We start from the raw sequence: 26,242 nt of genomic DNA, 5'->3' as shown, positions 1-26,242 counted from the left end.
CGTGCAGCTGATGGCGGAAGCACGTCTGCCGGCCATTTTGTTTGGAATGTGAAATCAAACCGGAAATGTTAAAATATGCAGCGTAGCTCTGACTCTCGACCCGACCACGCCCCCTGCACCCGCCCAACCCCGCCTTCTGCCTCATTTGCATTGTCCTGGATGTGAATGTTGACGTTGGCTGGTGTCGACAGGCGGACTGAGGGCCACATTTAATGTCATCTGCCATATGCCGGCCTTAAATAAAATACAAAATTCGTGAAAGCACTTGGGAAGCTCCTTAAACTAAGCTTCCGGTCAGTTTGTGTGTCCTCGAGGATTAGCAGTGAATCGGACAAAATCTGGACCAAAACAATCGGCTCTTTCGGAATGTTAAATGCTAACACAGAAATTAAATTATGAACCATACTCGTCAACAGACTAAATTTCATTTCAATTGAAACTCCATCCGTAGCAAAGACATTTGAACTGAAAATTGTTTTGCGTAGAAAATCAATTGGGCACATGTAAGCAAGTGAATAAACTTCAATCCTTGTTAAAATATTCGTTGTTATATTCACCTGTAGAAATATATGGACATCAATTCAATTTTATGCGTGTCAGGTAACTTTCTCTGTAGATGGTAATTTAAGCAGACTTTTAAGAATCAAATATTGTTTGTTTAGTTTATTGAATATCTTAAAACGCATATTAATTGGTCATTCAAGAAGGATAACCATAAAGTTTGTATAAATTAAATTTAACATTTTTGCTGATGAAATAATATTAAAACAAAATGGACCGATTTTTGGGCCCAAAAGGTTTCAAATTTTTTCCGGCTAAAGCACCAAATACAAAATAGTCAAACCAAGTTCTATAAAACCATAGACAAATTTAAAAGTACTTTATCTTTGTTAGTTTCATTTCTGCATTTATCACTTCTCACAATTATTTTTTTTTCTAAATTCGGCAGCATTGAGGTAAAAAAATTATAAATAATTTCAGGCCCATGAAACTAGTTCATATTTCGATTACCAACTATTCTCCTTTTTCAGCTGGCATTTCCCTTGAAACTCTTCAATATCCATCTACCCATTTGATTCTTGCATCATCTCCTTCCTTTTCACCTGACATATTTCTGTCCAACGCACAGGTAAATATAATTTCTTGGGGAAAAACACACTTTCAACTTTCTCTCGGGACCATTGATCCGCCCTGCATCAAAAGTTGCACCTAACTTTGATGTAGTTCTGACCTATTTTTTTTTCTTTTTGCTATTATAAACTGATTTATTGGTTCATTTCCAGGCGCCCGGATGAAGGACCTAAGTGCAGCCAGCTCGGTAGAAGTTGAGCGGGGAAAGGAATAAAGTTGAGGGGCCAGGGTAGACAGGGTAAATTAGATTTGGCACTGCCTTGATGATGATGCATGCGACAAGTGAGTTAAGTTTCCAGGGAAGGATGGGTGGCCGTGGCAGTAAGAGATCCAGCAGGTGAAGCCGGTGCAGCAAGCCGGAACAATAAGAGCAACAGACGGCGAACGTAACTTTAAGCCGATATCAAATCTTTCAATAATTAATATGGCCCACAGCCACCCACGGCGACGTCGAGTTGGCTGGGCAAACAAGCGCCGGCTCATAAATAAACACACAGAACGTTTCAGTTGGTAAAGTTTTCCATGCCGCGCACACACACTGCCAAAAATAAACATTGTATTTTACTATTTAACTTACTTGCTCTTATTTTTGCTATAATTTGGATTTATAATTTGTATCTATCCAAATTACGGAAGTTGTTATTATTACCAATCCAAACCTTCAATCAAAGGTGCAAAATATAATTTTAAACAAGAAAGAACACTATAGCCGAGTACCTTGACTATCAAATAGCCGTTACTCAGTTAAAGGAAGTGCAAGGGATATGGAGCAGTGCTGCCATCACTCAGCTTGAAAAACCGGACAGAAAAGCCAAAAAAAAACAGGGAAAAAGAGGACAAAAAAATTTAAAAAAGGACAAAAAAAAGGACAAAAGTAAATGCGCCTCCATTTTTCTGTTTTTACCAAAGGGTGATATATTTACTTAATATAAATGGATTTTATATTAAATTCAATTATGTAATGATCTATTGCGCCCGACTCACAACCTTCTTCGTTTGATCATACCATGGTCAATTTTTGTGCGTATACGTAATAATCTAAAATGATTAAAATAATAAAAGCATTTCAAGTAACTATATTGGTAATACAAAAAAATTCAATATCTGCGTCAAACCCGAATAAGAGTCGTTCAAATATGAAATTTTTTTCTGACAAAAAGGCTGAGAGTAAAAATTGAGAACTTTTTAAAGTGTTTTCCTCTTTTTTTTGCTACAGAAAAAATCGTACTATAAAGAAAGTCCATCGACTGCATTACATCTCTTTGATAATTTGTAAAAATAATTATTTTTAAAGTGCCGAACTATAAGAATAATGGTTAAAACGGCGTGTTAGCATATAAAAGCAGGTTTATACACTTTCGACTAGCAAAAATAACACTCAAAACCTTATCTTTGAAAAACGGACAGATTTCCGGATAGGGGATGTTTGAATTTTTTTCCGGATAAAGTCGTTAAAAAAGGGACAGATCTGTCCGGAAAGATTACAAAATGGCAGCACTGATATGGAGATATGCATGCAGCAAAGCAGTACTGTTTGAACTTTATCATTTGCTCAGAACTTTTTAATAAATGTTTTAACACTTATTGCTAAAAACTGTACTTGCAATTAACAATTTATTTGTAGAATTATATTCGGTAATTATTAATCCCAATACCAAAAAAAATAAACAATTTTAGCCATATCGGAGTTTTTTGTTTTTTAATAGTCTAAGGTATTTTGCCAAGTGCACAACTGGCACACATCAGCACGTGTTCATTTCCGGCTACAGCATTTACCGTGCATATCCTGCCGTGTATCCTTGGCCAGCTCTCCTTCTGCTCTGTTGTGTTGTATCCTGTAGCTGTTGCTTTTCCAGCGGTGTCTGCCTAAGCCGTGCTCCATCGTCGATACAGAAAGCTTTCAGATTTAATTTTAATTAGGTGCTATTGAATTTATAAATTTTTCAGCTGCTGTCGCCGTCCTGCGTCCTTTGTCCCTCGTCCTTCGTCCTTCGCTTTTCCCCTTCGATTACCGCCCGCCGCACACGGAGAACTTTGCCAGCCATTGGCAAAAGTTTGCAGGGGGGATTCCCATCGGAGGCGCCCTGCCTGTTGCCTGACACTAATAACAATAATCGCAAATTGTATTTTCATGAATTTTCAACTCGTAATTACTAATATTTCAATATACATACAAATACATAATCTATATACACAGCACCCCCATCACGCGCCCAAATAGAAGCCAAAACTGGCGCATAATTAAAATTGGTTGTCCACGCCTTCTGTGAAGTGGCTGGTTTTGGGGCGGGTTTGAGGATTTACCTTTTACAATGAATAACAATGAACAATGTACATTAATTTTCCGTATTAATTGTTTATTTGCGCAGGCTGCATATTAAAATGTCTGCTAATCAATAATAAACCCCATTTGAAAGAGATTACCTTTCGTTGGGCTTTCATTTCAATTGGTGGTGGAGAAGTCTTTAGGGAAATGTTGGCTTAATTTCGCTTTTAATGATTCTTAAAGCTTTTAATTGAATAAACGTTAAAGGAAAGTTTTCTGCACTAACCAACATATTTAATACAAGCCTCTTAACGAGCTAAAAATGTATATATTATGTTGATATCAGAATTGTTGTCATTGGGAGGTTGTCACTAGATACAAATTGTGTAACAGGTAGGTGTAAGCGTTATTGATTATGATTATATTATAGTGTACTTCTACATTTCATTGAGTAATAGTAACATAGTTGATTAGTAATATTAATCCGAATGAGTAAATTTTCGTGCTTTGTTTTGTTTTAACATTTGAAAACTGTTTTCTAAGGGTTTAGCTTTTGCAGTGTCATAATTATATTATAGTTTCCTTCTGCATTTGATTAGGTAATAGTGATATATTTTAGGTTTTTACTCATACATTGTTTTAATAGCGCAGAAGAACTTGTAAGACGTGCCAAGAAACTACAAGGCAATACAATAATTTTAACAATTAAAACCACTAACAATCTGTGGTACTTACGATGCTCATAGTCTCCATGGATAAGTCCAGGACTATGGTTGCCTTCAAGCAAACTGGCTTTTGGGCTCGCATTAATAAGATAATTAACATTTTTCGGCATCGTGTGTCGGCCTCAGTCCAACTCATATCGTAGGCCGCAGTACTGACATCCTCACTCTGAAATTACCTAGTGAGTTGGATAGATTTTAGGCAGGTGTATACTTAGCAGACCGCATTGATCAGCATCTGGCTAAAGGAGCAGAGGAGATATATCTCCACCAATCCCGCAACTAGGAATAGCACCTGCTTAAAAAAATAATAGTCACTAAGAATAAAAGTCAATTGAAACCCAACCAGGCAAACAAGCACTGAAGAGGCCATAAAGTTTAAAAGCAAGGGAACTCCAAAGACCTCGTTCATCAAGTCGGTGAGTCTGAAAGGAAACTCAATTAAATGAACTCAATTAATTAAATTAATAATGTTCTAGCCAACCGCAGAATATCTATGTGGTAGGCGATCAGGGATTGCAGCGCTTTCAGATCCTCATTGGCCCCATCGGATTGGTTATTGTTCCGAATTTGGAACTCCCTGAGAGCCTTAGCTAGTCTGTCGTAGTGCATAAGAACCTGAAAGGCTACAGCAAAAATCATGGCATCACTGGATATGGCTCCACATGTAACCGTATAACCGGCGATCAACTGGAAAAGGTAGGCAGGATAAAATGACCAGCTGCCTCTCCAATTCCAAGGCGCCATGTCGTAATACGGCAGGGATTGCTTCGCATCCGGTAAATGGAGCACACAGCTCTGAAAGAAGTATATGACCATAGGAGTCAGGCTGTGCGAGATGGCCATAAGCGTTAGGAAGCGACCGTAGCCCCTTGTAATAATGTTGCATCGTTTTAGGTAGCTCTTCACATCATACAGCTCCTGATCGCTTGCGCTGGGCGACGGGAAGCAGGACTCCAACTGCCGAACTAAACGGGTTAGCTTTTGCTTCTTAATCAACACGGTGATTAGCTTAAGAATGCCGACGAACATAAAGATCACGTAGCTCATTACGATGCAGCCCTCAAGGAAATGTTCACCATCTTGGAATGCGATTACCAAAAACACGAGTCCCGTAACAAACACTACCATTGTGTTAAACGAGTTCAGCACAAAATAGACATAAAACCAAATTCCGGACTTTCGGTCACTTTCAAAGGGCTCTATACCCATGGCTTTGCAAAAGAACACGGGCAGATTCAGAAAATCATCGACCACGTGATACGCTCTCTGAGACTTGGCCCTCGGAAAGGACCAAATTTTTTTTAAGAAATTGACACTCATTCCGGACTGAAATCGATTAGATTATAAAGTCCCAGCAAAAGGGTTTCGGGCTTTATAGGCCAATGGTTTCGCAGAAACCGCAAGATTTTCTTTTCCCTTCAGGTGTTTACACTGGACCAAAATGTTTTGCAATAAAATACCAGCTTTCTAATATGAAAAAGTTATTTAAATTTGCAGCGAAAAAAACAAAATTATATTTAAACATAAAATATTTTAAAAATTTATAAATTATAAAAGGGTGCTACACTTTCTTAAAAGATTTAACCTTTTTTTTAGGTATAGATATGAATATATGATAAACTTAGCGTTTTTTATGTATAGCTAATATTGATTATTTATATCAATATTCTTTATACTTAAAAAAAATCTTGTGAAGCGAATTTTTTTCGGAAGACATTACAACCTGTTGTTTTCCCATTATTAATTATTGCAAGTGTGTCTTTTATTGGCAAAACAATAACTCTGTTATTATTTATTGGCCTCGACCTTAAAACCACTTACTTAGCTAAAGGAGTGCGAGAGAGATGAAGATATGCATGCAGTAGAGAGAAAGGTCAGACAAATCCTTGTACCTTTTAAGCAGCAGTAATGGGTTCGAAAACGCTTTATTATGAACCAAATTACGATCTAGTTAACAGATAAATAAAATTCATACTTGAAAACAGATTATGGAGACTTGGAAAAAGATATCCTACGCGAATGACTTAGGACATGGGTAGACGATTCGGTTTTTTAATCGCAATAGCGATCCTGGCCACGGTACCTAAAATCAATTCTCTAGAAAACATTACCGCTGTTAAGCTGAAAAAGTTTATAAACTGCGAGGATAAGTCTTACGAATCGAGGAAAGGAATTTATCAGGACTACTGGGTGCTGGAGAACTATATAATGGCGGGTCACGGAAAGCTTTCGTGCTATGCAAATGTAACCTACTCCAGCCATGCGGACTACTCGTATCTGGATAATGTGGTGCCCCTCCTGGAGCGCTGGCGATCGCCCCTGAGCCTGGCCATCTATGCGCCTGGGACGGATTTTGAACGCACTCTGGACAGCATTTTGTATCTGCTGCAGTGCCATCCCGGCAGGCACTTGGTTAGCGAGCTGACCAGCTTCCATCTGTATTTCGACGTGGAGCATCTGCCCCAGGTGGTGCTCTCGCCCAAAGCGGCTTTAGGGATGAAGGCCAACTGCAGCGGTCCACCGCCCTATGAGAATGTGGCCAGAAAGGATCTGTACAGGACTCGGCAGGGACTCTATTATCCGGTGAACATGGGTCGCAACATAGCGCGCAAAGCTTCGCTGACGCACTACGTCCTGGCCTCGGATATCGAACTCTATCCCACGCCCGGATTGGTGCCAGATTATTTGAATTTTCTGGGTCGTCTTGTAAGATCTCTCATCAAACTTATAATTATGTTCTAGTGGCCAGTGAGCTTTTGTTCTTATAAAGTCGATTTTACCATTACCTCTTGTAAAGGTTTTAATTTATTTTTAAGAGGTCAAAAAGTTTTGAATACATTTAAAATGAATACATTTCAAATTTAAAATGATATTTTAACTTTGAAGGAAAAAATATCGAGAAATATTCAACTGTCGATATTTTTTCAAGCTCTTCTTGAAACACCCTGTGCACTGGCAACTTGAAACACCCATGAAAATAAATACACAATTCGAAAATAAACACCACCTTTACCAAATTGTGTAACAAATCAGATAAAAGTTTCATAAATTATATTTAAAAACAGCGTTTAAAAAACAAATAAACATATTTACAATCATCTCATTTCTACATATTTTCTTTGCTCTTCTCAACAAATCCCATTCACAGGTTATTGGAAGGCCAGGTCAGCTGCCCACATCGCCGGTGGTCCATGTGCTGCGAATTTTCGAGGTGATGGCCAACGTTTCAGTGCCAAACACCAAAATGGAGTTGCAAAAACTTCTGAAATCCGGCGAAGCCGTTCCATTTCACATGGAAATCTGCGCAGTTTGCCACCGAGGACCGAAGCTGGAGGAATGGATAAATGCCACCGTGGTCTCCGAGGGCCTTAATGTCTTCAATGTGGGCCACCGCTCGCAGCCCGACAACATGTGGGAGCCGATCTTCATAGGCACCGTCGAGGATCCGCCGTACGACGAGCGGCTGACCTGGGAAGGTCAGCGTGACAAAATGACGCAGGCCTACGCCATGTGCGTTCTGGACTACGAGTTTCACATCCTGGACAATGCCTTTTTAGTTCACAAGCCGGGCATCAAGCAACCCGCCAAAAGCAAATCAGTCCTCACACATTCAAGCCGCCGCACCAATGGACTCATCAATAAAAAGATATCCAAAGAGATGCGGATTAAGTACGGTTCTCGAAATGGCTGTGTCCTTTAGAATAGAGTTTATGTGGCAATTATGTGGCATTACAAATTCTTCGTTAATTTATCTGTATTTTTTGGCGCACAAAATATACAAAAAAAAACACGTCGCGGTCAAATCGATATGAGCATGGTAAATTTCTGGTATTGCATACGCATTTTAGAAATTCCAACTGTTTTGATTCGAAACGGAGCGAGATAGAGCTTAAAGTTACAATGGTGTGAAAAAGAAATACACATTTACATTTGGAAAATGTAAAATTGAGGTGCCCTATGTCAAGACAGCATTTATACCATACAACATCACATCGATAATCGTTTCATATCAAGTTGTTTTTGCATGTAGTAACTTTGCATAACCGAATATATAAATTTCCCATTCCTATTTCCTTTTCTAATTTAAATACTCCCCTTACAAGGCACTTTAAATTCGCCATAGCTCAGGGCGAAAGCATTTTCCGCTTCCGTCAATGTTTGCTTAACTTTTTCTGTTGTGCAATTTACAAAAAAATCAACAGCAAACGCAACAGCATCAATAGTATAAAATATGAACTGCAAACCTAAATAAATATTTATTATTTGCTGCATTCTACTGGTTGTGTGTGTGTTTTGTATGTCAAAACCATGAGAGAGAGAGAGGAATTTTTAGCTTAATTGAATATCAATTCATTTTAAATTGCGAACCATAAAAGGCGGAAAGGGATGGTAAAAAGAAATCGAATAGTAGATGAGGCCTTTATGATTTCCGCGGGGCGGGATTTTTAGATGCTGATTGGAGAGGCGCGCAAAGGGTTATGGAATATTTATAGCGCAAATTATTAGCATACAAAATGCAATTGATGCCCTCCAGTGATTAATTAAAATGTTTCCGAGCGCATATAAATTCATATTGTTTATTGCGGTCCGTGCACAGACACAATGCTCTCGTGTGAGTCCAGAGTGCGAGGTCATGCGCCATTTTTGTGGTTCACTGCACTCTGCGGATGACCCGAGTGCCCAAGTTCCAAGTGCCAAAGTGCCGGTGTAGAACTACTCGTACCCTGGTCATCGACTATCGCACCTGTGGTTAATAATTTCGACTGAAGGGCCTAAACTGCAATTAAAAACTGTCCAAGAATTTTGAACATAATCAAGGGAAATTTTTAATTGATTTATAGTCAATGACATCCTTTTGTATTTGTATTATGATTTTATTGGTGTTTTGTGACTCTGGCCAAATAATTTAAATATCTTTTAAGCATGCTTAAAAATCTGACCACTTAATTTTTATCCTAATAATTTAATTAAAATATAAGTTATATTGCGAGTCAATACAAAATATCAACGTAGCTCTTCTGAAATAAGTTATACAGGAAGTAGACTGTTTTTAAACGAATAATTATTTTTTAACCGAATGAACATTATCTTCCATGGTCTTACCATAATTAAAGTAATTTATATAGATACTATAGTTGTATAGGCTTTTTCATATTCTTGTTTAAATTTTCCATTTGAAAGATACCAGGATATGGTGTTAGGTATGCTGTTTAAATATTCCAAAGATTTTAAAATATTGGTTATATTTTATTATTTGTATCATTAGGTTGACATTTTTAATTTTAATTATGCACATGTATTTCCCCATTATCTTGTTAAACCTTGAAACTGCTTTGGCATATGACCACAAACTACCCCATAAGCCGTTTTTGTGTTGGATGCCCCATAACAGGCATATATCCGTAAGTGTATAAAGCCAGGCCTGCGGCTTGTTCGGAACCCCATCAAGCTGAAAATATCCACTACTATCCGCAGGCAAAACATAAATATGCGAAAACCCTGAAAAACTGACCATAGCGAGCCAGAGTGTCCTTCCCGTTCCCGTCACAATGACATGGCAACTTGGCGAAACAAAGTGAGACGAGAAGTTTTCCAAAAAGACAAATGACCCTTAAAGTTGAAACTAACAGTGACTAAATGGAGACAAGAGCAAAAAATTTGTGTGTGCCCAGGGTGGATGGATCCATAGGAGGAAAGGGGTAGTGGGTGTTTACCAGGATTGGATGGATGAAGGAGTACGGAAAACGAAAGCAGCTGAAGCAGCATGAAAATCTTTTAATTGCTGCCACCAGTAGCCAAGCAAGCAAAAGCTTTCCATTTGTCTTCCAGCCAACTGCTGACGCTGTTGGATCTACCCCAAAATGTGAAAGAGACGGCTTGTATGATTAAGTCCACTGTGCGGAAAAGAGACAGCGACAAAGCCTGGGGCCGCGTGAAATTGCAAAACTGTTTCACCTGAATGCATGAGTCTCTGATCCAGATGCCCATTCTCAAAACCCATCTGAGACTTCTGCTCCATAGGACAATGACAAATAAGTAAACAAGAAACTAGTTGGCATCGCAAATGCACGATAGGTAGTGTACCTTTTCGGAAATTCAACAGCTGAACCATAGCGAAAAATTCTTTGGATCAAGTAGTAGTAATAAGCCATTTAAGAACATTTCCTAAAAATTTAAATTTTTAATTTTAATTATTTATAATTCATTTTGAGTGAAACCGTACAAGCTTTAATCAAAAAATTCCCTCCATAGTATGCAAACAAGCTTAAATGCCCCAAGTCACCTTATCGTTTAGGCTCAAACACTTCATAGTTCATGGAAAAATCAAAAAAGCTACTCAACCCAAGATGCCCCTTCGACAGCCTTTAGCATTGACCACAATGAAGGGCAGTAGCACCGAGCACCATTCAATAAGTCCTTTGGCCCCAACAGAAAACCCCAATTTCCCAGCTACCGCTATTGTTGTAGAGTATGAAAAACTAGGGAAAAGCTACGACCGAAACAAACAAAACGAGGAAAATACAAAAGTAGCAAGGGAAAACTAAAAAAAAGTGAGCAACAGCAGAGGAGGAACTCCAAACAATAGGCAGCCGTCAAAGTGAGCGATTGTTGGAACGTGTCGGGGCATCAATAGAAGGTCCAAGTGGACACCAAACCGGGGGCTAATTCCCCGAATGCCTGACAACTCACCCGGAGAGATCGGGCTATTGGTCTAGTGAATAAATAATTTCTAAAAAAAATCCTGTTTCATTTAACTAATTAACTAATTCTTGCAGATAGAGTGATTTACATTTTAGTTTTCTGCAAACAATTAAAAGATTTTTAGTTCGGTATTTTACCCGTTTCTAAATTTTTATAATTGTTTCAGAAAACACGCTGGGATCAACTCAATATGCGCATGGTAAATTTCTGATATTTATACAAATATCGTTTTTATTATTTTTAGAATCTCGAGTAGTTCTTAACTCTTGAGATATTTTTAAACTAGTGTTTTTTAAGCCATTGCATAGTCATAGATACACTTTGTCGGAATTTAGCTTCCCGTTGTAACATGCAAACTATTCCGGCCCTTATGAGGAAGTTGAGATGGACAAACTCTGGGATTTCCCTTAAACCAAAACCATTGCGGCATCAATTTTCCATTGAATAAAAGATTGCAAAGATGCGTTGGCATACAGATTCTTTTGTGCCATAGAAATTGCTGTTTGAGGATGGCCAGAAACTTTCTTAAGATGCTGCCCGTTTTTTAGCCCCCTCAAAAGCAGAGCTTAGGCAAACATCTGCCATTGAGTGAATATCTTTTCCATACAAATGCCATATGGATGGGCTGGGGCGTCTTAAGAAAATTGTAATTTTGATGTCAAACAACGATTAAAAGCAACGAGATTACCTGATGCATATTGCATGAATGCATTTATTGTGTTTGCCCAGCGTCGCTGCTCCTTCGTCCTGTTGGAAATATCCTCCGAGCGGTGGAGTGGTGGAGATTGAAAGCAGACATCGTTGAGCTCATTTGCACTTTGACGCGTCCTGAGCTCAGAATTCCATGGCACGGCATCGTGTGGCAGGACGAAACAGGACGAAACTGCACAGTCAGACAAGTGCAGGTGCCGGTGCAGGTGCAGCTGACGGCAATGACGATGTTAACGAGTCCACAAAACAGCTCCAAAGAACTTGGCACCCCCCTCCTTTGAACCGCAGCCCCAAAACCATTTGCCCCCATCGTTTGCCCCCGCAAATCGATGCAAATAAGCAAAAGGCGCCGCTATTGCCCAGTTTAGCAGTTGAGTCTCCAAAAGCCGATCACGCTTTGATTCCCTTTCAAATGGTATTTTGATTGTCAGCAGAAGCTTCACAGAAGCCAAAACCTACGTTTCTTTTTAGATAATTTAAATTTCAGATTTAGGATAGAGCTGAAAAAATATAGTTTGCTATTTCTCCATATTTAATTTGTGTTTTCCCTTTAAAATATTGATATTATGGAATCAATATTGTCAAAATATCGAAAACATCGATAATTTTCCAGCTTAATTTAGGACCCATTGGTTTGGCCAACCTATATATTTTACCCACATATTCCATAATTTATTATCATAAATATGGTTTCCTATGTACAATATGTATATTAAAATAATTAATGTTTAATATTTCCTGTAGATCCCCAAATCTAAAATATAAACTATCCTTGAACCTTCTGAACTTGCTCATTTCTGTCAGCGTATTTAAAGTTCCATAACCTAGCCCTCCAGCCAGTTGCCTCTTTTTTGCCGCGCGCTATTTGGTATTTCCAATTTTTTTTCTTTTGAATCTTGTTGTCGGTTGGCGAAAATTTCAACCGCAATGTTCAAAACAGCAACGGAACAGGGGGAGAAAATCTGTTAAAATTTCAGCAGTGGCAATAGGCGCTTAAAAAAAGCTAATGGAACATATGGCTGCCGGAGCAGGGCCAAGCGGATCTTAACCCACTCAAACCACGCCCAATCTCTCATGCCGCCACATATTCCCTTCCTAAGTGTGTTGTTCACTTAAAGAAATTCATTAGATTTGCGACTTTAAATATGTTAAACATTTTTTTCGAGGTTTGTTATTTTAAAGTACTTAATACTAAGTCACTTAGAGGATAAAATACTCCCTAATTAACAATTTCTTCAAAAATTACTCATACGACATGTTGGTCTGTAAATAAAGCAAATAAAATATAGTCAATTTCACAGTATTTTCTATGAGTAATAAATGTTTATTTTTTATACTTCAAAATTGTATTCATTTTAAGCAATTTTAATCTATTTTAATTTTTTTACTTCAAAAATTACTCATACGACATGTTGGTCTGTAAATATGGCAAATTTAGCGGGTTTCACAGAATATTACTAGAATATGCAATTCTTTTGTATACTTCAATATTAAACTAATATTAAGCAATTTTAAGCTGATAGTATGCATTTTAAATTACAATATTTGTTATTATAAATTATAATGTTATTAATGTTGTTATTATAATATTATTTGTGGAAATAATGTTGGAAATTTTTGGGAAGAGAAATTTTGAGCGGTGCAGCCTCTCCACGTACAATTTCCGGCTGAACACATTTTGTGGTCGGGCGCAAATGCATTTATATTTGAGCAGCGGCAGCAGCAACAACAACTGCACAGGGAGAAAGGGATCAGGGAAAGAGAAAGCAGGGAATCCGGCAGAGAACGGGGCTTGGAAGGGGAAAGAACAGAGTGAAGTTACCATCGGCGACGCTTTGGAAAGCTTAAGCCATTTCATTTTTGGTTCGTTGGCGTTTGTAGCATTTGCTATTTTGCACTATTTTTATGACTCACTGCGGGGGCAGCCGAGCCACAAGGACCGCAGGAGGGTTAAGACGAAGGGAATCGGGAGCCTGCAACTTGAAGCAGCCGCTCGACCGGCCACGGGGCACTCATATTTCTTGAAACTCTTACAAACACTCACAAAAACTAATAGAGAAGGCCATCGAGCGTCGAGCAAAATAAACATTGGCAAGCACAAGAAAAAATAAAAAAAGCGATCAATATGTATGGCATACTGAAGGTTTTTATACCCTTGCAGAGGGTATTATGATTTCAGTCAGAAGTTTGCAACGCAGTGAAGGAGACGTCTCCGACCCCATAAAGTATATATATTCTTGATCAGCATCACAAGACGAGTCGATCTAGCCATGTCCGTCTGTCCGTCTGTCCGTCTGTCTGTCTGTCCGTCTGTCCGTCTGTCCGTCTGTCTGTTTCTACGCAAACTAGTCTCTCAGTTTTTGAGCTATCGGGACGAAACTTTCGCAAAAGTCTTCTTTCTATTGCAGGTAGTATATATGTCGGAGCCGACCGGATCGGACAACTATATCTTATAGCTCCCATAGGAAGGATCGGAAGAAAAAAGCTTTAAAAAATTCTAGCTTCGGTGTTTTTTGAAATATTACCTTCTACTTTTGGGGATGTTATTTTTTAAATATTTCTGAATTTCGAATTAATTATTTAAAAAATCGGACTACTATATCATATAGCTGCCATAGGAACGATCGGAAAATTAATGGAAAAGTAATAGGAAACAAATTCTAGCTTCTTTGGTTTTTATTGTATTATCTTCTACTCTAGGATATAACTCTTTTTAAATATTTCCGAATTTCAATTTTAATTTGATCAAAATCGGACGACTATATCATATAGCTGCCATAGGAACGATCGGAAAATTAATGAGAAATATTAGAAAATTGAACATTTTTGCGATTTGTTAATTAATAGGAATGATCTGCAAGGGTATATAAGCTTCGGCTGGCCGAAGCTAGCTTCCTTTCTTGTTTTAAGAACTAATAGGTCAATCTTTATGGTACTTTGGTTATCATGTGTGGATAACAAAAAAATTAACAAAAAACATTTCATTCAAAATATAATCACGTATTAGATATTTGTATTAAGTCTTTAGCTTAAAGCTGTTAAAAAAATTTTAATTTAAAAAAAATTAAAAATATGTATGAACATAGTATTTTAGAATAACCCTTGAAATGAAATACAACCAATAATGCAAATACCCCAATTCCAGCACTTTCATTACTCAACCAACATTTTCCCATAATTTTTCTTTTTCCAGTTCCTCTTGATTGTTCTGAGACTACGCAATCCCCCCACATATCAAACATTAAACCCAGAAACAATGAAATGGCCCCTAGTTCGATGGGTTATCATAGAGAAATCCACTTCAGGGGGAGGGAGGAGGCTCCAAGTTCATTTGCAATTTATTAAACGCAGCTATAAACAAATCGAAAGCGAAATGCTCGCCATGGCCCCCCAATGACCGCATTTATGTCGATTTAAGCCATATCGGCTGGACCGAGCCCATAAAGGAAGCCAGGAGGGCCGGGAGGATATGCAGGATGTGGAGAGTCACTAAGTCAGTCGGCTGTGCTTATGCCGTCCATTGGAATTGTGGCACGGCGTATTTTGTGGACTGCAGACACGCACCAGCCTATGGAACATGCATGAGGTCTGATGGAAGGGGCGCAGATTGCACATAAATAGCTGCCAGAAGTCAGCCGAGATACACAGAGGAAAAAGTACCATTCATTTGAATAAATCTACTAAAAATTGCGTTTACAACACTTATTATTGGATACTGCTACTTATAAATCCTTTTTACAAGATAATTATTCCCAATAAAAAGCTAAACTTTATAGGAACTTAAAATTCAGGAATTGTGTTTTAAAATTAAATATATCCTTTACTATATTTTATTTTAATATGAAACGTTCGTTTGAAGAAGAAGGTACAAAAAATACTTTTCTCCGTGCACCAAGAGGCACTAAGCTAATTTACTTTCATATGAACCTCACGGAGTCCTGGGCAGCGGGGGGCGGTCGTTCGAGGGGCGTGGCGGGAACGGACCCAGCCGAACTGAACCAAACTGAACGGAATGGAATAGAACCGAAGCGAAGCGGGCTGAATGCAATGAGCATCTACATAACGCCCAGGAGTGATTTTCTGTGTCATTTGGTTGTAATCGTGTCTGTTGTTTGTTACTTATTAGTATGTGTGCGGGTATTTGGGTGTGTGAGTCGTGAACGTATATATGTATATATGGCATATTGCATGTCCTATGCCATATTGCGCCATTTGCATGGGTGAGTGTCTCTATCGGAGGGCTTCCTTGTATATGTATGTGCGCCCGTGTGCGTTTGCAGTTTGACTTGTCTTAATGGTCATGTTAAACAAATGTTTATCAGGGCATGCAGCTGCTGTTTCCATCCGTTGGAACCCCTAACCCCCTTACCCTCCTAACCCACTAAGACCCACCTCCAGTCAAGGCCATTAGTCAATTCGATAGTGGTTGTTGCTGTTGCACTCGCATTAGGTAGTCGTTGCAGCTGCAGCAGCAACATGAGCTTCCAGCTTTGAGCAACATAAGCCGAGGCAGCAACACATGAAATATGCATAACTCTACGAAGAAATAGCTAAGGTTAAGGTTAAAGTTAAGTGTTTTGCCAAATGTGCATAAGGCCAAATGGCAAGCGGACAAATTTCATATGCAAACAACTAATAGATTGCAGACATATAAATGCATGTACTATACTGTACGTTGGTACACAAACAGGGGTTAACTTATGACAGCGATCTGGCAAACAAGCAGCAACTTACTACCGGATTCAGCTATTAAGTTATTATTATGTTTCCTAACTTCTGGCCCCCTTTGTCATTTTAATTGCACTGCCAAGCATGCAACTATATAATTATTGTGATAATATATTTGTTTTATTAAATTACTGGAATAGATTATTTTCTATAACAATTTAATAAAATTTTCAAAAAAATGTATTTGCTAAAAACTCTTTTTGTAAGAATTTAATGCGATTTTCATGTTATAATATAATATTTTATGCAAATCAACGGATCTTTTTTCGCTTAAAATTTAAAGAAAATGTTTGTACTCAAAGAAAATACAACAAAAATTATAAAATTCTTGGTAGGATGCATTTTTTCCTGACCCCAAAATGATAACAAGTTTTATTGAGAAAGAAGATTATAACATGTATTTTATTGCCTTACTCTAAATAAATTTTTAATCCAAAGGAAATGGTAAGGAATGTACCATATTTTTGTTTTTCTAATTAATTAGAGTTTAATTTAAAAGAAAACCGAAAAACTATTTAATAAATTATAACTTGTTTGGCTCAGATCATTAATTTTATGTTCTTTATATAAACTATTTAATAAATCGCTTTTTATACATTTTAAAATGATTTTAATAAATAACCCAAACGTGCAATAAATTGACTGCAACGTTTCGCTCATTAATCCAGTTTAATTGGTCCAATTAAATTTTATTTCCCCATTTCAAAGTGACTTTGGCTATTACATGAAATTATGTCAGAAACCTGCACCGAATTCCAGCACTTTTGAAGCATTCCGATTAAATCTTTTCCACTTAAATCCTGACCACCAGTTTAAGTTATTCTACGGCCTCAAGCACGCCCAGATTTAACATTGCATATGTTGATTTTGATGCATATATTATTTAACACTCTGGCTGCTCTACAACACTGATGGGAAAGCACACATAATAACCATAGCTCGAAGCGTGTTTGAAGCCTGCTGCTGGTCATTTCAAGTATTTGCACTAAAAATCGACAGTTTTTCAATGATGTTCTCGATGTGAAGTGAAAAAGCGTAGTTTTTCTTGAATTAATTTTTAATTTAAACTCGCCTGTGGCAGGTTAAATAACATGTTTCTGATGTGTGTTGCGTATCGAAAGGTAGGGGTTATTTACCACCTGAAAACCGGTGAGTTGGAGGAAGCAACAGGTGGAAAATGACTTTCTAGTTTTCCATTCCATTTCCTCCTTTTCGCATACTTAAGAGGAAAAATCAAACTCAATGCGCTTGTCAAATAAATATTACGCACACACACAAAGGGTCACATTCGCTTAGTCACACACAAGCACACACACACAGGCATATTCAGAAGCGGAAGCTAAATGCTATAAAAGCGCACTCCCACTTCCGTTTCCTCCCCTCCCCCCCTCGTCGATTTCCCGCTCCCCACTGTTTGCGCTACGTTTTCAGTTGAAAGGCAAAATTAACAATATGCAAAATTCATGTTAAAATATCGGAAAAATATATATTTCTTTCCTGCGCGCAGGCAAGCAATCCCTTTTTCCTTTTCTCTCCCCTCCTCACCCTTTCTCCCTTTTTCTGCCGCCTTTGCGCTCTTTTCGTTTGGGTTGGCAGCAGAAATAAAACAGCATAAAAAACGAAATAACCAGGAAACGGAAAAAGGGGATAATATGGCAGATCGAATAGCAAATATCCTTGGGAAGTTCGATTAACATTTATAGTTTTATGTTTATTTAAACTATTTTACGATATTTAATATATTTATTTTAAAAGTTTTTATTTTAAATTAATTATTACCATTATCTTTTGATGTTTAAAAATGTTGTTTAATGATAATATCAAAAAATATATATTTATTTATAGCGAATGTCAAACGAGATTTAAAAAGCATCCTAAAATGTTAATTTTGATAAAAATATTTGATTTATAAAAAAATAATAATATGTACCTATGTTTTAATTATTTAAATCCGTTTAGTGAATTCTGCATTTCTTGATAGAGATTTATTATAATTTTTCTAAAGTTCCTAAAGAGACCGAGGATTATAATTTTAATATTGAACTGCTGAGATATACTTTCCTGACCTTCCATAATATTTAGTTGTCCAATTTTCGAACAGAGTATTCGGCGAAAAAAGGCATTAAAGGGTTGTGGGTGTGTTTTTCTGGCGGAGGAATGGGTTTGTTCGAGCGGCTTTCATATGCTCCATGCCAAGCAATAAAAATGTAACTCCTGTTGTTGTTGCTCATGTAGAGGTTGTTGTTGTTGCTGCTGTTGTTGTTTCGATGCTATTGAATGAATGAATGAAAGCGTCGACCCATCGACGACTCAACTTCCACGAGATGCGGAATCGAATCGAATCTCGAAATTCTTTTGGCCCAGCAAAGTGAACGCCACATCGAGATATACGAATATATATATTCCGAGGGCGATGTGTGCGCATATAAAAATACAGTTATCTGTTCTATTGGAGCATTTATAAATATTTGTTTGCCTCAGTTCCCGATATGCACATGCACATTAAACCAAGGGATCCAAACCAAAGCAAAGCAAAATGAACCGAAGCCAACCTCGTGCAGGACCTCAGACTCCCTTTCTGCCTGAGTTATTGAATTGGGCTTTAGTCGTGAGCGGGTTGCCGACCCTTTGGCCCCTCCGAAACCAATCCAATCCCCCGCCCATTCCAAACCCCTTAACCCCTGGGATGTGCTGCTGCTGACACCCAAAAGAAAAACGGAGCAAAATCTCTTCGCAACCTTTCCCACTGCTCTTTTGTTCGGCTCCGGTCTTTATTTGAATTGTTTGGGCATAAGTATGTCAAATTTCAAACCATTTACTGGCTCCGTCCAGTGCATAAAAACGGTGGAAAAAAAGCAAACAGCAAAAAAGTATTGGGAGCTGATGGTTTTAAAGCGTCTTTGGGGGTTTCGTGGGGCCAAGGTCAGGGGCTCAGTGTTCAGTGGAGGTTGTGAAATTTAATAAATATTATATTTATGAAGAGATTATGTGGCAGAGTGAGATATTGTAATAAAATGGGTGTATTTTAAATATTCAAAGGGTCAGTCATCACATTTCACATACGCCCATGCAGTCGTTAGGTGTAATTTAAATTACATATTTAATAATCGCATTAACTTTATTTTAAGTGAGAGGAGGGGCAGTGGTTTTAAATGTAAATTAAATAGTAAACTGCCATGCAATATTTTAAAAGTAAATCATGTCTTAAGTCCATGAAACGAACTGTAGCTCTCCAGGGAACCCTTTACAGTGAAATATGTAAAAAATGCTTATTGGAAAAATCAAATTAACTTACTCTGCATATACATGAAAAGTTACCAAAGTTGAAAAACTATCTACAGCAAGGACACCCCACCAACTCCCCAGCGGCCCAGCCACCCCACCTCCTCAAGGTCATCTGGCAGTAGAGCGTTACACAAACGCAATGGAAATGGGAATAAAAAATAAAAAAAAATCAAAAGCTGAAAAAGAATACGTAAAATTTCATTTTCAAATTGCACCCCAGTGACACATTTAGCCGAACTCCTAACCTTTCACTTGCCGGCGAAACCCAGCAACTTGCTACTACCCCCATCTTCCACAGAGACAGAGACTCTCAAGACAATCGAAAAACTTTCAGTCGACTTTTCCGCTTCTCGTTCCCATTTCTAGGAGTTTTTCATTGTTTTTCTTACGACTCATTTCACGTTTTAATTTCTAGGCGTTGCGCCGACTTTCTGCGTCATTTGACACCGACGACAAAAATTTGTCGAGCAGTTGGACAGGATGAAGTTGATAAGTGCACCGAAAGAAATATCCTGACAAATGGTTACCAACAAAAATTTATATAAAACGATGAACGATTTGATTGTTATGTGGTATGCTGTGATTGCTCTCTTTTTCAAAGTTGGAGAATCTCCGAAAGAGATAAATCGGTATTGCATGGTAAAAACGATATGCGCATAAATGCCAGGCATTTACCATGCGCATATCGATTTGATCACGGCGTGTTTTTTTAAATAATTCTGTAATTTAAGTTATAAAAATAAAAACTACGATTTTAAGGTTTATTTATAGGAATCACTAAAATATAAACTAAACCAATACATCTCAGATCAAAAGTGGAAATAAATCAAATGGCTAAATAACCAAAAAAATATTATGAACAACGATTAATCTTTTTTTTCTATGTATTTGGGGGATTTTAAATATTTGTCTTTGCTGGTACTGGCACTAAAAATCCAAATTGCTTGCCTCACTAAGAGTTCAATTACGGGCAGCTCGTGAAGGATAATAATAGAGTGGGATGATGATTAGGATGATGGGGCCAGATGATGGCCCACATTGATAGCAGCTGCGATTGATGATGACTTTGGAGGGGGTGGAATTTCGACTTCGTCGGAAATGATCTAAGAGGTCTAGGTCCCGCGTCCAGCAATTGGTTTAAATTTTATTTATGAGCTGCCATCAAATCAGCATAAGTAGGTTAAACGCAAATGTCAATCGTAAATTCGCTGACTTCCAGCCACGCCCACCACTCAGCCCACTCCATTCCGGCGGCCAAAGTAAAGCGGCCAAATAAATTAAATTGTCGCCCTGTCGCCGCAGCTGAGCTGAAATGCTAACCAAAGTACGTGCCACCATCGATGTGCAGCATCTCCGTCAGAGAGCCAGGGCTGACATCTCTCCATCCCTCCTCCGCCGGAAGCCCAGAATGCGAAGAAAGTGTTCCGCAATATTTCATAAAGTGGAGGCGGACCTAAAAAGGAGGGGCTGGTTGGCAGCTTTATAGAATTAGCTAATGCTGACATAGATACCCCCGAAAGGAACCTAATCCCGGGGCATCGTTTGTTTAGCCTAAATAAGGAAAAACCACGCCAATTGTAACCAGCAAGGGGGATGAAAATGTGAAGAAGGTAAGTGGGAAGCTCCTAAAAAGGAGGAGGCTACCAAGTCCAGATGGACACGCTAATTGGCATTTCGGCCCAGTTCAAATTTTATTATTTTTCCTTAATAATTTCCCTTGATGGAAAGTTACAGGGAAAAAGTGAACAGGATTTAAAAACGATTTTCAGGGTGGAAAAAATCGGAGTCAAATTAGCAATAAATTGATTATTCATAAATTCAACTTAATTCAAGCAGAAAAAATTAATTCACTTTTCGTACTCTGATCCCATTAAATTGGATTAGTCAATGTTAACATGTTAGATTTACATATATTATTAATAAGTCGGTTTTATTAAAATGTAAATGTTTTTATTAAGGAGTTCCTCAAAAAAGGGTTGTTTTAAATTATAAATAAAAAATATAAATAAGAAAAAACAATATAACATGATAATAAATTCTTGCAAGTATTTGAAGTTAACTTACAAGCCCAACTTGTTAGTAATCCAACCAGCACAAATAACCATAAGATAAACCCTTTTAAGCAAGGAAATCCCACTCCTAGCCGGGAAAACTTCACTTCTGAGCCGTTCTATAAAACAAAAGCGAAGGTATATCAGATGTGCTAAACATTTTGTTACAATGCTGTTCACATTAAACTGAAGTCCTTGGTTGGGAAATCTCACCGAAAGAATCTTCATGGCAGCCATGAGCGTACTAAAAAGGGGTTGTGTGAAGTACATAAGATCTAGGTAAATTGGTAACAGGCAGCATAGAAAACTTTTAAGATAACTATTTAAATTTTTGCATATTATTCAATTTTCTATACAAATTTTAACATGTATATTTAAAATATGTAAATATATACTTTTTTATTAATAATCCCCTGTGAGTCCTTTAAAGGCGCCCCCTTGAACACACAGTCGCTGGGGGACACGTGTTCATCTAAATCTTTCAGTTAAAACTCAAGCATTTCTCACTAATGATGAGGGCGCCCCATCATCATCCACACCACAGTGCTGGGACACCCCGTCCCCATCCCCACTCTCCATCAGCCATCAGCTATTCTGGCCACTGTCTCCACACTTGTCCTTAGCCTGGTTAAACCTGTTAACGTTAACTTTTTCCGTCCCCACACCCCCAATCCGAACAATCCTCCATCTGGGGACAAATTGATGGAGCCTCCTTTGGGGCTCCCTCGGCTCAGTCGTGCGCACTTGACCACACATTGGCGCATTGTCACGCGCCGGGCTCTCCAGCACCCCACCCCCCTTGGTAGCACCACCCCCTCCCATCCACCGCCCCTGTCACATGTGAGTGACCCACCAGCATATTCATCAATAGAGTAGCAAATGCTTCTATCCGACCCCCGCTTCTTTTCGCTCCTTTTGGGTTAACAAAAAATCTGTTAAAATAAATCACAACAATTTGTACATTTTCGCCTCGTTGGAGACTGGCTCACATAAGTAAGGGGGTTCTTTGGGGTTTTCGGGGGTTCCGGGGAGTTAGTTTCTCACAGTGGCGAAGATGATGGCAGAGGCGACACATGGCAGCCAGCAGGAATCCTTGAGTTCGCTGAGGACAATGTCTTCGCTTGGCTTGATTTTTTGGGCGATTAAGCTGTCATTTGGCTGCGGGTGGGTGTTGTCCGCTTAGCCAGAGGCGTCGTCAAGGGGGAGTGGTTAATAGCCTAAAATAAGGTGGCGGAACTTCAAAATATAGTTTCTAAAATATTTAATTGTATCTTCCAAATTTTACTCTACTTCAGGAAAATATTTTGGAAACCGAAAACTAAGTTTAAATGATATTGACGAGTCACTCTCTAAAATTGCGTATATTTTGTGAAGCTATTGAAGTAAAATCCGCTGATAAATTATAATTATAAAGCTAATTAACTTTAAACTTAATAAAAATTTAAAAGGCCTATATATTATATACAAATATTTTCCAAGCTTTAAAAAATAACAAAAATTGATATAACATTTTTTTTAAATACTCAGAGATTACATGTATAAGTTTTGACTTAAAGTTTTAGGGCTAGTACTCAACCCAACAAAAAGTCGTCCAAAACAAAAACTTCATATGAAACAAAATTTTTTGACGTTGTTTTTCATATGAAGTTTTTTGTTTTGGACGACTTTTTGTTGGGTTGAGTACTAAGCCTTACATATAAGATATTTAAGGAATGATTCTTGAGAATCCCTTTTTCAGCAACTGCCTATGTCCCCGCATACGTGACCTCAGTTATTTGTCCTTCGTTTAGGGCTACGTGGGCGTTGTCCTGCTCAACTTATGACAGCTTTGATTGCAGTCAATTTATTAGCAGCTTGCCGCCGAAAGAAATCTGTTTGCCAAAGGTAAGTCAAGTGCTTGGGCTGGGGCAAGGTGCGATTATGTGTGTTGTACAAATGTCAGTCATAATTGCTTAATCCCGCTTTTTAATTAGCCGCCACCTGTGGACGCCGCAACCGAAAATAAACAAAGCAAAACAAACCGAAACCAAAACCAAACGAAGCCAAGCGAGTCAAACAAAAAATTTCTCACGCAAAAAAGCTGTGAATGTTTGCCGGGATATCCTTAAAACCCTATTACCATGGTAATCCTTTTGACAAATGAATTTTAGCACGGCCTCACACACTCGAATGCACGGAGAAAAAAGCGAAATTATGGAGGGGAAGTAAAGCTCCGTAAAATATGTTAAACAATATGTTACATTGCACACAATTTACCATGATTAAACTGATTGAAATAATCTAAGCTCATTATCATTCTAGCAAAGTAACTATTTGATATTAAATTAAGAACAATATTAATATAATTTTCAAAAGTTTCAAATAAATTTCTACTGTTTAGTGGGTCCTAATTTTAGGGCTTAAAACGTTTATTCATCCACTAACATTATAAATTCTAAAACGTACACAATTTTTTTAAAGTGCACACACACGCGGACTTACGGACACCCACATAGCACCTAGACAGCTACCTGTCACATGTGTAGAAGGAGAAATAGATAGACAGCGAACGAGGAGGAGGAGGCGCGAAAAAGTATGCTATAAAATCCGTATGCTCACTGTCACCTCTGCGGAAGTGTAGGTCCCATTTTCATATGTCTTGCATCATAGACAGGACATGAAAGCCGAATAAAACCATTTGGGAGTTGGCGTCCAACAGTGATTCGGTTTTCGGATAATTTGCGGTTTTCCTCGGCCATCCGCCGCCTGCCAGTCTGGATTTTGGTGAAACATTTCAAAACTGTTTTTCGGTCGGAATTTTTGGTTTTACACCTGTGCCAGCATAGGAACTTAAACAATAAACTTTTTTAATAAAACCTGTTTGAAAATTACTCAAAACATATATTAAATATTAAATATGAAATTTCCTGCAAAAGAAATATTTAATAATTTAAAAATATTTTAATTGCATTTTTATTGCTCTTAAGACTAACAATAAGCTTGCTCTAGTGAAAGGCACGCACTTTCACTCATTTCACTTTCCCTCCTCTGACTCACACTTTCAATTACAGAAAATAAAATATAAAAATATTCATACACGAGTTTATTTTTGTTCAACATTTTGATGCAGCCAGCAACTTGAGAGCAATAGAAAATGAAGCGCTGCATGACATCCACCTTGGAGCTTTTGGCACATCCGAAATGGCTCCTTTGATGCGTGTGCAAAGCCATCTACCGAAGGAGCTGCCCCCCAGGAGCTGGAACCGAGTCCTCGAAATGTATTTTTGTTTAGTTGCGTGGCACGCACAATCCCACAGCGACCATAGAAGATGCCCCTGGACCAGGAACGGGTCCTTTCTTCTCCTCCGAACGGTGGGTTCATACAGTAAATCGAACAATCAACCATTAAGACTTTAAATGTATATTAATAATATAAAATATATATTAATAAAATTTTAATTTAAATAAAATAGTGACCGTTTATTCGATTGCGCTTTCATATTCTCGTTTTGGACTTCTAGATTTCTCTTCCATGAACCCGGGTCTTATTTAATAATTAAAAAGTCTACAAATATTATAAAACTATAAAATAAAATGAAAATTTTTTTGGCTAGATGCGCCATTTCTCCCACTGTTCTCGGGGCCTCAGGGAGCTCCTATGCCTGCTGCTGCACGGCGGGTGGCCAATTTCTGGGTAGCAACTTGCCATACATCAAAAATCTTTCACTCACTTTCGGCTGCCGCTGATGCGCGGGCAATAAAATATTCATTTGGCTCCTTTTTCTGGCGGGGGGCGATGCAACTTTCAAAGGAGTTCGAGAAGGGGCGGTGCTGGGCCACGCCCTCCCATTCAAGTCCTGGGATCGGGGATTGACACTTCAGCCAGGAGGACCTGGGCACCCCTCATAAAAAATGTAATTTCCAAACAGAAGAAGAACAAAAAATATATATGCATTGATGGGGGACGGGTTTCTGGAGGGGTCGGGAAAATAAGAAAAACATTTGAAATTTTCAAATTGAATTTGCCGCACGCTTGAAGTTTTTGGGGTTCCCAAACCCGCGACGAGACGTATGCAAACGGCGTTGCCAAGATTACCAAGTGAAAGACCAGCCGGCACACATAAAAGCCTGCGAAGGGGCTGGCTAAAAGGGGCTTTGAAACATGGCCAAAAGTGTAAGTGACATGAAAGCGGGCACACAAAGCGCACACAAAACCTTTAATAACTTTACGCTTTTTGTTTTCAAGTGCACTCCGCAGCCACGCCCCCAGCCGCCCACCAAAAAGGAAAAACAAAGGCCCTGCAACTTCCCCTTTGAAGTTCGTTTCAGGCTGGTAAAAAAATAAAAACAAAAAACTAAAGTTAAGCCAAGGACGTTTATTTTTTTAGAAATTTTGGAAACCAGCCCCCATCTAATTCTCAGACCATTCAATTCGTAATTTATGACCTGTTTATTGTCAATAAATGCAGCCTCCAAGCAACCATTTTGTGTGCGCGCCTAAATAAAGACAAATGGAATGCTCATTTTCAGTGGGTGGCTCCCAGCAAATATCTAAAATAAATACATATATCTCAAGGTGGATGGGTAATAAGTGGCTGGAAATTGTCTCCAAACAGTTTGGACTGCTTTTCGGGGCTTATAAATATAATTTATGGCCCGTCCAC

General features: G+C 38.3%; 2 protein-coding genes across 2 annotated transcripts; one reads left to right on the top strand and one right to left on the bottom strand.

Annotated features, from left to right (window-relative positions):
- Nucleotides 1–4,020: 4,020 nt before the first annotated feature.
- Nucleotides 4,021–5,442, bottom strand: LOC108067906 (odorant receptor 67a-like). The gene is made up of 4 exons (XM_017157181.2): nucleotides 4,604–5,442; nucleotides 4,343–4,544; nucleotides 4,133–4,288; nucleotides 4,021–4,074 (listed from the first exon to the last, which is right to left on the bottom strand). Exons 1-4 carry the CDS (start codon nucleotides 5,440–5,442, stop codon nucleotides 4,021–4,023), a joined length of 1,251 nt encoding a protein of 416 aa, XP_017012670.2.
- Nucleotides 5,443–6,074: 632 nt separating this feature from the next.
- LOC108067929 (beta-1,4-glucuronyltransferase 1) lies at nucleotides 6,075–7,912 on the top strand. The gene is made up of 2 exons (XM_017157208.3): nucleotides 6,075–6,828; nucleotides 7,271–7,912. Exons 1-2 carry the CDS (start codon nucleotides 6,154–6,156, stop codon nucleotides 7,820–7,822), a joined length of 1,227 nt encoding a protein of 408 aa, XP_017012697.2. The 5' UTR covers nucleotides 6,075–6,153; the 3' UTR covers nucleotides 7,823–7,912.
- Nucleotides 7,913–26,242: the final 18,330 nt, after the last annotated feature.

This window comes from Drosophila takahashii, chromosome 2L, assembly GCF_030179915.1.
Source record: "Drosophila takahashii strain IR98-3 E-12201 chromosome 2L, DtakHiC1v2, whole genome shotgun sequence".
NCBI lineage: Eukaryota > Metazoa > Arthropoda > Insecta > Diptera > Drosophilidae > Drosophila > Drosophila takahashii.
This window is presented reverse-complemented; position numbering and strand designations above follow the sequence as displayed.

Bases quoted from the DNA above. Each gene is read 5' to 3' on its own strand.
- LOC108067929 (XM_017157208.3), top strand. From the start codon at position 6,154: ATGGGTAGACGATTCGGTTTTTTAATCGCAATAGCGATCCTGGCCACG. The intron at 6,829-7,270 runs GTAAGATCTCTC...TCCCATTCACAG, and splicing joins TGAATTTTCTGGGTCGTCTT to GTTATTGGAAGGCCAGGTCA.
- LOC108067906 (XM_017157181.2), bottom strand. From the start codon at position 5,442: ATGAGTGTCAATTTCTTAAAAAAAATTTGGTCCTTTCCGAGGGCCAAG. The intron at 4,545-4,603 runs GTTGGCTAGAAC...GTTTCCTTTCAG, and splicing joins TACCACATAGATATTCTGCG to ACTCACCGACTTGATGAACG. The intron at 4,075-4,132 runs GTAAGTACCACA...ATTGCCTTGTAG, and splicing joins CCATGGAGACTATGAGCATC to TTTCTTGGCACGTCTTACAA.